Source organism: Urocitellus parryii, chromosome X, assembly GCF_045843805.1.
Source record: "Urocitellus parryii isolate mUroPar1 chromosome X, mUroPar1.hap1, whole genome shotgun sequence".
Lineage (NCBI taxonomy): Eukaryota > Metazoa > Chordata > Mammalia > Rodentia > Sciuridae > Urocitellus > Urocitellus parryii.
The window spans coordinates 52151738-52162874 of record NC_135547.1 but is presented as its reverse complement, the minus strand read 5'-3'; the positions used below and the strand labels follow the sequence as shown (position 1 = coordinate 52162874).

The 11137-nt window shown below is 34.2% G+C and overlaps 1 protein-coding gene across 1 annotated transcript; it reads right to left on the bottom strand.

Annotated features, from left to right (window-relative positions):
• Window positions 1–8827: 8827 nt before the first annotated feature.
• Window positions 8828–9571, bottom strand: Fam133a (family with sequence similarity 133 member A). The gene has a single exon (XM_026412354.2). The coding sequence runs from the start codon at window positions 9569–9571 to the stop codon at window positions 8828–8830; it is 744 nt and encodes a 247-aa protein (XP_026268139.1).
• Between the last annotated feature and the right edge of the window lie 1566 nt (window positions 9572–11137).

Here is an 11137-nt window from a genome sequence, read left to right as displayed (position 1 = left end):
AGACATATGAATGCCAGAAAGCGTGAAGTAAACTATGCAGAAGTTTAGGGCCTGCCTCATCAGTGAAGTTACAAAGTTTATTAGTCCTGGGTACATTTCAGAATGAAAGATAAGTTGCTGCAGGTTTTACTACCAACCACAAAAATAGATATAATGCTTGGTGGATATCTTTGGATTCAGAAGGCAACACATAACATATTTGGTATGCTGCTCTGATAGATCTATTGGTGATTTGAAAAGCTTCTTGTTTCAAGTGGGCGTTAGAACATTATGAGTTCCCCACCAGTTCTAGGCTGCAGTGCAAGATGCTTTGTTCTAAGATGTTTTAAACCAGAGGTCTTGAATGTATATGATTTCCTTTGGCAAAATAAGTTGTATGCAGTCTCTTGTAAACCCTAATGGGAGGATAATAGAACAGAACCATTAGGTTTAGGTAAAGATACTCTAGCCCCCCATATGAAAAGTAGCCCCTTGGGGCTGGGGATGTGGCTCAAGCGGTAGCGCGCTCATCTGGCATGTGTGCGGCCCGGGTTCCATTCTCAGCATCACATACCAACAAAGATGTTGTGTCTGCCGAAAACTAAAAAATAAATATTAAAATTCTCTCTCTCTCTCTCTCTCTCTCTCTCTCTTAAAAAAATTTTAAAAAAGAAAAGTAGCCAGTTGTTTATGAATGGGCCCTAGAAGATATTGTATTGCTTATCGTGAAGTGGTGCTGATTCAAATAACCATGAATTTGGATGTATGTACTGGCATTTCATTATAAAATGGAAGCTGTATATACCTGGCTTAAATGTATCAGGAAGTGCTGAGGGCCATTGCCAAGTAGGAATGACTCATCGAAATTTCCTTGCCAGCATACCCCATGTTAAATGGACTTGCCTTGGAATTTCGCTGTTGACATTGCATGTAAGGTGACCTTGCTCAAGGACCAGGGCAGATCTGGGTTTAGAGCTGATCAGGTTTGAGGAAGTATCCTTCTCCTTGAGTTTAAGGCGTTCCCGGTTTAAGACAAGTTTAAGGCCCGGTTTAAGACAATAGGGGTTTTAGGGAAGTTGGAGGTTGAAGATTATTGCTGCTGGGATTAGGGTGTTCCTGCTGCTTGTTCCCGTTGAGTTCTCCTGAGATTCAAATGGGATTTGGAGAAAAGCCTCGTGGAGTAGGTGAATTGGGCGGGCAGATTTTGGATTTCCCCTGAACGTGTGTGGAGGCCGGTGTGAGTTCTGGAATAAAGAATTGCTGTTTGAATCTACAAAGTGTGAGTGGCTCGTGATTCAGTGCCAAGCCGAGACATTGGCAAGGAAGGCAATATCAAATTATGAGCAACATATCTAGCAGTCACGTTCTGGTATTAAACCTAAAAGAAATGACAACTTATGGACATTGAAACCCTACAAAACACAGATGTTTATAACAGCTTTATTCATAATTGCTAAAATCTAGAAACAAAACAGATATCCTTCAGAAGGCAAATCGATAAATTGTGATACATCCAGACAGTGGAATATTTTCAGGGCTCACCAGAAATGAGATATTAAGCATAAAAGGACATACAGGAATCTGAAGTTTGTATTATTAAATGAAAGAAGCCAGTCTGGAAGGGCTCCATACTGGATGATCCCAACTATATGACATTCATGAAATAGCAAGATTATGGAGATAGTAATAAATTCAGTGGTTGCTAGAACTTCGAAAAGAAGAAGGGATGACTATGTGGACAGTAAAGGATATTTAGTTATGGTAGTGAAACTCTTCTATATAATACTTTAATAATTGATATGTGTCATTATATACTTGTTCAAAATCCATAGAATGCACACCACCAAGAGTTAACCCTAATTTTAACTATAAACTCTGGGCAAAATGTTTTGTTGATGAAGGATCATCAATTTAAACATATATGCAGGATATTGATAATGAGTGTGTCTTTCACCTTTGTTTCACTGTGGCAAATATTGAGAAAATCAACTTAGAAGGAGAAAAGATATATTTTGGCTCATAGTTTCTAGGTTTCAGTCCACAATAACTTGGTCCTATTGCTTTGGGCCTGAGGTGGCACAGTATATCATAGTGGTGTTGTATTGGAGGAATTTTGCTTACCTGTGATGGTCAGAAAGTGAAAATAGTAAGAGGAAGGGACCAGAATCCTATATCTCTATACAAGGGCATGGCCTTAATGACCCAATTTCCTTTCACTAGGATCGGCCTCCTAAAGGAACTCAATAGCCCACAGGCTGGTGATAAGTCTTCAACACATGGCCATAGGGTGATATTTAAGATCCAACACATACCAATTGGGGAGACTATACATCTATGGGAAAAGGGTGTATATGGAAACTGTATTTTCTGCTCAATTTTGCTGTGAATCTAAAACTGTCTATTACAAAATTATGAGCAGATATCTCAGAATCTTACAGTATGCACTTATAGTGATTTATCACTTCTTTCTTAATTAATCCATTACCTTATGAGGAGTTCCTTATTTGAATATGTAATGAGGAAAAGAAGACATGGGACTTATTTGCATATAGATCTGCATGGTATATATCAGTACCACTAAGAGATGTCTGTGAAACTCACTGGTGAAAGAATTTTTTCCCAGTGCGAAAAATATTCAATAGTATGTCTGATTTTACCCATCAGTTGAAGGAGAGATGGCCTGATATATGGAACTATATTAGTCCAAGAGCAAAGGCTAACAGCTTGGTTAGGTGATAGGAAAAATCAGAATCAATGACAAGGAAGTCATGGCAGGGAGGTATTTGAATGGACTTCTGGAATGGACTAAATAAGTGAAAATATTCATACCCTCTGCAAATGCTGACCAGAGGACTTCCATATCAGAGGAATGTCTCAATAATCAGATGGACAAGATAATCTGTTCTGCAGGTTAGTCAGCCTCTTTCCCTGACACTCATTCAATGGAATAATATACAAAATGCACATGGTAGCATTTATGGACTCAACAATATGGTCACTACCAGAGTTGATTTGATCACTCCCACTGCTTCTGAGTGCCTCCCTGCTAACAGCACTGGTCAACACTTAGCCTCTAATATAGAATCATTTTCAATGGGTTAGCAGGCAATCTTATGGCAGATTGATTACATTGGACCCTTCCCCTTATGAAAGAGGCAACACTGTGTTCTTGATAGAATAGGCATACTTTCTGGATATGAATTTCCCTTGGAGAGATTGTGTCAGCCCTATTGTTTATGGATTTATAGAATGCTGTTAACCATTGCCATGGTATCACAGACAATATTTTCTCTAACCAGGGGATGCATTTTATAGACATAGTTTTATACGCATAGAAATAATTGGTCTTATGTGCTTTATGTAGCTTAATAAAGATTCTTTTCTATGCCAAATAGGAGAAAACAACCTGCAAGATTAGGATCTTACCCTAAAGGATACAATATATATCTACAACCAGTGGCTAATAAATGTAATTTCTCTCAGTCAGGAATTAAAGGGTGAATGGGAGTGGCCTTTCTTACTATTATAGCTTATAAATTACTTGAACAATTTTTGCTTCCATTTTTAGGATCTGGATCTTAATGTGTTTGGAAATCTTAGTGTAATAATTTTTGATGTAATTCCACAGAGTAGTTTGAATGCAGTGAATACTAGCCTCATACTATGCACGCTTGTCTGAGTAGGATGCACAAGCCAAATGTAGAAACTATCAAACTACCCAGGATTTTCTCCTTATGTGGTTTTACAAGGTCATATTTTCACTGGCTATATGACAAAGATGTTTTGAAAAATAATGTCAATTCAAATGGCAAAATAGACGATCATTTACAGTATAGAAAATAATTCTACAAACTCCATTTCAGCTCAATTTCAAGGAAAAAAAAGATGTATTTCCTCTATATGTTCAAGAAAATGCTAACTGTAGCAATAAGATTGTTTCTTTTTTTAATATTTGTTAGTTATCATTGGACACAACATCTTTATTTTTATTTATTTATTTTTATGTGGTGCTGAGGATCAAACCCAGGGCCTCGCACATGCTAGGCAAGCACTGTACCACTGAGCCACAACCCAGCCTCCAATAAGATTGTTTCTAATGGCAATGTTATTAATAAATGATAATCACTAGTTTTCATAATTTCTGGGAAAGACATGCCAAAACACCATATAGGGTTCTTGATTAAACCAAAGTAGTAGTAGTCTAGTAGAGGGAAAATCAGCTTATTTATGCTGCCCTTAAAATAATTTTATACTTGCCAAAATCTGAACAGGAATTATACTCAGGCTATTTTAATGTTATCATCCTTCAATACAAAAATGATCCCAATTTCTATGAATCATTGTCTAGACAATTTTATATCCAGGAACTATAACCCTCAATAATTTTCTGTATAATCCATACATTTAAGGTAGTGTAAATGAGGTTAATTGTTACTCACACATATAAATATGGAACATGGTGTTTCTCCTGGTTCTAATGAAAATTCAATAGGATATACTAGATTTTCTTTCACTTTATATTTTTGATACATGTTACAAAATGGACGGAACTTGAAAATATTATGCTAAATGAAAGAAGTGAGCCACAAAAGTCCACATATGGTATGATTTCACTTATATGAAATGTCCAGAAAAAAAGAGACAGAATATATATCAGTAGTTACTGAGAGCTAGAGAGGCGATGGGATTGAGGACAAGGAGAATAAATAATATGGAATTTCTTTGTGAAGTGATTATAATGTTCTAACATTGACTGTGATAATGCTTGGATATATTTGTAAACACACTAAAATCATTGGAATTTCTCTCCTTCTGGAGATAGCCCACTTTCTCCCTAAGTATGTATTTCTTGGTTTACTTCAAAAGTTTCTTACTCAATATGACTGGCATTCTCCCTTAAATGTATATTTCTTCCTTCACACCCCCAAAATGTCTATTGCCTGAGAGCCCACATTCTCCATTCAATGTGTATCTGCTTTCCTAAATGTGTCTCAAAACAAAAACAAAAACAAACCATTGAATTGTATAAAGAGGTGAATCTTGAAGTATATATCTCAAGCCATTGTAAAAAGTCAGGGCTTATACACAACACTGAATACACTGTATTCATTCAGTCTCCTTTCTCCCAGGCCATGCCAAACTGCTTAAATTTAATGAAATTTAGATGACACCTTTCATAAGCAATACCTTATGTACCATCATTACAAGGATTAAAGATGAATCCCCTCTACATTTAAAAAAATATTTTTAGTTGCAGCTGGACAAAATATCTTTATTGATTTATTTATGTGGTGCTGAGGATCAAACTGAGTGCCTCACACACGCTAGGAGAGAGCTCTACCACTGAGCCACAATCCCAGTCCTCCCCTCTATTTTTAAGGAGAAAAAACACAGTGAGTACGAACTGACAATGTAATAATGATAATGATAATGGTAATAATAATAGGAGGAAGAGGAGAAAAAAGAGTAACACTTTTCGTGCATTTACTAAGTGCCAGGAACTGTGTTAAATGCTTTGAGGATTTTGTCTTCTACTAATAGTCCTATAGGTAGATATTAATGCTTTTGTTTACTGATTCTGTATATAAGAGAATTGAATCACAAAAATGTGAAATATTTACTTAGGGTGACATGCCAAGAAATGGCAGAGTAAGAATTTTAACCTAGTGCTTAGCTGAAATATAGGGTCCTAACAACCAGAATCTATAAGTATTCAAAATAAATAATTCAAGGCAAACTAAGGTAAGTGCCATGAAAGAGTCAAGAAAAAAGTGCTAGAGCTAGGTGTGAGCTAAAAGAACACATCTTATTTGCAGCTCTTGTTTGCATGAAAGACTGCTAAGTCAGTTCAACTCTAAACATATAGGTATATTTGAAGATCTGATGACAGTTTTCATGGGTCACTAAATAGCTATATACAAAAATCTCAGATTAAATATTTGTTTTGAAATAAATGTGACTAAACTGTTAATTACTACAGAAATGTTACAAGGTTGAATGCTTAATTTTCTCCTCAAAATAAATTTTTATATTTTTATTACAAGATATAAAACCAGAACCCTGAATTCATCATTCTTTTTCTCTAATCTAAACCTTCATCTTCAGCCTGAGATCTTTAAAAGTCTTTTTTTGTGATCTCAATTAAATTCCCAGTCTAGATTCAATCAATTCTTCTCATTTTTTTTCTTACCTTTCTGTTTCCCTTTCTATATTCAATGATACTTGAATGCTATGGCTAAAGCTATTCTTCTTTCTAATTATGTAAAACAAATCAGAAAGAACAACTTTAGGGTTTTTAACATAAGGACAAAAATTTGCTTCCAATATACTGACCATAGCTTAAATATTCACCTAAACTACTTAGTCTATTGTTCTTTATATATTTCTTTGGCACTTCCCTAACAGAATTTCTATATTCAATCTAAAAAATAGCATTTCTCTTCTCTATTAAGCCTCTTTGAGTGCTCTTAAAATATTCTTCCTAAACACTTTACTAGAACACTGGGCTAATCAGAAAACTGAAATATGGTGCTAGACTACCTCCTCCCTCAGTCAGCATATAAAGACCAATGCAAATACAATTAACATTTCTTTCAAAATGGCATAAATGATCTCAGTGTGACTTGCAGACTATAGGAAGATGTGATAAAAGATGAGTTCTTTTAATGTTAACAATGAAGAGATATTCCAAAGTTATTTTACTGGTTAGATTAGTTTAGGTGATGCTGCAGCAATAAAATCTGATCCAAAATCTCAGTGTCTTAACACATAACTATTTATTTTTTACTCTCAAAAAAGTCCACTGCAAATCCATCAGCTTTTCAGGGAAGGATGCTTCTAAACAAGGACATAAAGATACAGCTTTTGTCCATCTGAAGGTAGGTATCATTGACTTCAGGTCATGGTGGCAGGTAAAGAGAGAGCTGGAGGGTCATGCAGGACTTTTAACTGTTCCAGTATGGAAATGATACATCACTTCTGTTTTCAATCCCTCTGCTAGAAGAAGTCAAATGACATCACCTAACTACAAGGTCTGAAAAGTGAACAGGAACACACAATGATGAACTGCAGATGTCTTCACCATATTCTACAAATAATATAAGCTTTTAAGAAACATTTTAATGAATAATAATCTTGAAAAACTCTATATGGATACAAAATATCCCTTAAATGTAATAGTTTTTATCAGCATATACATATAGATATATTTTTAAGAAACAGCTAAAGTTACGAAGCTCCAAGGTAACCTAACATGGCATTACTATAATGCTCCAACAACCTTACTGACAGATTCTGGTAATGTTATTGCAAAAATTTTGAGAGCCAATATGTTATTTATCAATTATATGTTTTCTATCTTTATAATTTTGTGATTTAAAGAAAGCCAAAATGAAATCAGCTATTGAAAAATAGCTACTGAGCCTCTCATCATATCAACATATTTTGTATCTAGGACGTTATAATTGGTATATCCTCTGTAATACGTATTTTTGAGACATAAATGTATAATTTATGTTACTCTGATATATAAAAATGTAAAGTAAAAATAGGTTTTCAACATTAGTGGTAAACATGAAACAGTAACAGACACAAGGCACCAAATCTTAGTAAAATATGGGCACAGGAAGATAAAGGATATCATTATCACATGAATTTAACTCCTATTTTAATTCAACATAAATGCTTAAGACAACAAATTTTTAAACATCATACTTACTAAGATTTTGGCAGTAGTTTTATGTAACAAGATACACAGCGTACTAGAGGTCTGGCACTCAACTTGCTTATAGTAAACCAGCTTCAATATGAAGGCATTAAATATGTTTTAAAAACCTTCTTTTTACATATTAAATGTTTTGGCAAGTGTGCAATTAAACACAGAGTAATGAAATTAATACCAAGATTAAGAAACTACAAACTTTAATTTCATTCCTAAGCATAAATCATATTTAAAAAGAATCATTAGTTATAAAGAATATCACTGGATAATTAAAACTTAACTGTATAAAATATGCAAAAATTTTCAGAATTTTATTAATCAAAAAATACCAGGAACTGTTTAAAATGATTCCCTTCTGGTAGGTATCAAAGTTAATTCAATCTATGTAATATTCTAATGCTAAAGAGGTAAATGTCATAGTCTTGGGGGTTTACTTATGCTGTAACCTGCTGTCTGTTTTGTTAACCTGAAGCAGCATACAAGAACATCCCAGAATTTCATTAAGTAAGAAAAAATGGCTGCTGCACTGGCAAAAATAGGATGTTAAGGATCAAAGGCACACTATTCAGCTAGCCAGAGTAGCAAACACTCTCCCCCATTGCTCGCTACAAGCCCTTTCTCCCTGTAAAGAAAAATTTACTGAAGAATAAACAGTAAAATAAACTAAACATCTACAAAATAAGGATTTTGAGACATCAATATTAAGTCCTTGTTTCAAAAATGTTAACTATATTGTTATGATGTTTCTACTTATATTTTAAAGATGTGTATAAATCAGATATATTTGACCTTAGATATGCTTTTTTGGTCAGGATTATTCATTATCTAAAATATTTTACTTTAATTCTAATTATAACCATTAATATGACAACAGAGTTTTAGCTCCCAGAGGAATAACCACCAGGATGAAAGACAAACAAAACAAAATATTTAAGCTGCAGGCAACAAGTATGGCCCATTCCGGCACAGCGGCATTTGAATGGCAACTCGAAGTCCAAGAATAACTCTACTAACACAGGGAAACTCATGCATTTTGGTAAATATGCCCTAACCTTCACAGTTGAAGTTTCCTTCAGACTTTGCTATTTTTTTTAAATATGAATGAATGCTTGCTTTTTTTCCTTGATGTTATCCTGACTTGTGACTTGAACCAGACTTCTTTTTTTTCTTTTTACTATGTTTCTTATGTTGTTTCTTTTTCTTCTTTACTTTTTCCATTGCTTTTTCTTTCTCTTCACACTTTCTCTTCTTTTTTGCTTGTACTTCCTCTTCATGATCTGATTCTGATGAAGACTCAGGTGAAGATGGTTTATCCTCAGGATAAGTTTTCTTTCTCTTTTTGCTGAGACTTCTAATACACTTTTCTTTCCTTATTTCTACCTTTGACTTCTTTTTCTTTTTTACAGATTCCTTGCTCTCTGATTCTGGTGCAGACATTGAGCATTCTGATGATTTGTGTGAGAGGTTCTTCTTTTTCTTTCTCTTTTTTCCTGGCTTCTTTTCTTCATTTTCTGAATCTGAAGAACTGCTTGAAGAATCAGCACTTGATGAAGATGATGACAACTGACAAGATTTCTTCTTTTTCTTTTTCTTTTTCTCTCTCTTTTTGGTTGAACTCTCACTTCCACTTAATAATTTCTCTCTGCTTTTTTCAAGCTCTTTCTTCCAACTTTCATTCATTTTTTCTTCAAATTCAGCTAAGGCCTTGGAGCCTTTCTTTTTATTTTCTAATTGTTTCTTCACTTCTTCCCAGGTGGGCCTTGGTCGATTCAGATAATCTTGTATTGTTGGGCCTGCAGATTGAGTTGGGCCCCTCCATCTGGCCATTGCTATAGGATTCATGTAGGCCACCCGATTATCCCGCTTTCCCATGGTGCCTTAATGTTTTCAGAGTAGATTCAGTTACCAAGGAGAACAAGATAGACACTCTCCTTAAATTCTTCATCTGCCAGTATACCAAGCATGTTCCATTCTGTAAAAGAAGCACACAGAATGATTACAAAACATCTTTAATATAAGACAAAATAAACAATAAACTTTATTCTTCACTGCTTATCATATATACTATGTAGTACAGTAGAAACTACCAAAATATTATGTTCTGGGAACAAACTATATACAAATTCAAGATTTTTCAATTACAGACACTATGGTATGAATATAGCATAAAGTGTTTTATAAATTTCATTTAATGTTCTGACAAGTACCTAAGATGTTTAATAACAATTTTCTTTTATATTATATGACACTTATTTTTTTCCTTTCTTTCATTCTTGCCTCAGATGCTAAGTAGAGTGAAATTTATAGTGTTAAAATCTGTATCAGGTAGACTTTCGCCAATTTAGGAAATTGCAGCAAACTCCACGGTACAAGTTTTGAGAGAAACCTGAAAGTAATACCAAACAAATCCTTCTCCCTCAAATCTCACATCCAATCCAGTACTAAATCCTGCTGTTTAAACCTCTATGATAGTTTTCTTATCCCTTTATTTCTCTCTAAATATATTTTCATCAACTATCATCTCTCACTTGGACATTATGTAAATGTAAATGGATGTTTATTCTATTTATTCTATTTATTCATTATTTATATGTGGTGCTGGCAAGTGCTCTACCACTGAGACACAACTCCAGCCCTGGACTATTATTCTTTAGTATAAATTATTTATCTGTCAGAGACTGCTTAGTGCTTTGCAATGGATTATCTCATTCAATCACTACTCTAAAACCTATCAAGTCAATTCTATTATTATTCCTATTTCATGGGTACAGAAACTGAGGGTTGGGGAATTTGAGTATATCTTCCATAAAATAAAGGGCTAATAAATAATGAATTCAGGATTTAAACCAAAGGTACCCAATTCAAGACCCATCATATATGGCACATTATATTGACTCCTTACATTAATCATAATTGGCAGCTCTATTCTACCCTCACTCCCTTCCATTTCCATTTCAGTCCCACATTGTAGTTAGAAAGATCAAAAAATACTCCAGTGGCTCTGCATTTCAATGAGAATCAAATAAAGCTCCTATAAATGTCTTAAATGGTCTTCTTTCTTTTCTCACTTACTTTAAATCTAGTCACTCACTTTTCTCAATTATATTTCCTCCTGTCTTCTCTTGGTTCGTGAAACATGCCAATCTCTAAGTATAGCTAATATAGTCAATTCCACCTAGTTTCAGTTCTCAGTTTAAATGTCAATGCCTCAGAAGGACAACTATTAGACTTTATAAACTGTCTTATTTTATAAGACACAAACAGTTCAAACAGCAACAATTTCATATAGCTTAACGTTATACTCAAGTATGTTCCCTCTCTCAACCCCCATCCTCATTTTCTATATCCCAGCTCCTTGTTTCTTTAATGCACAACACTTATTAATTTGATAATCATTTTATTTATTTATTTGGTTGTACATGTGCACTGATACATGCA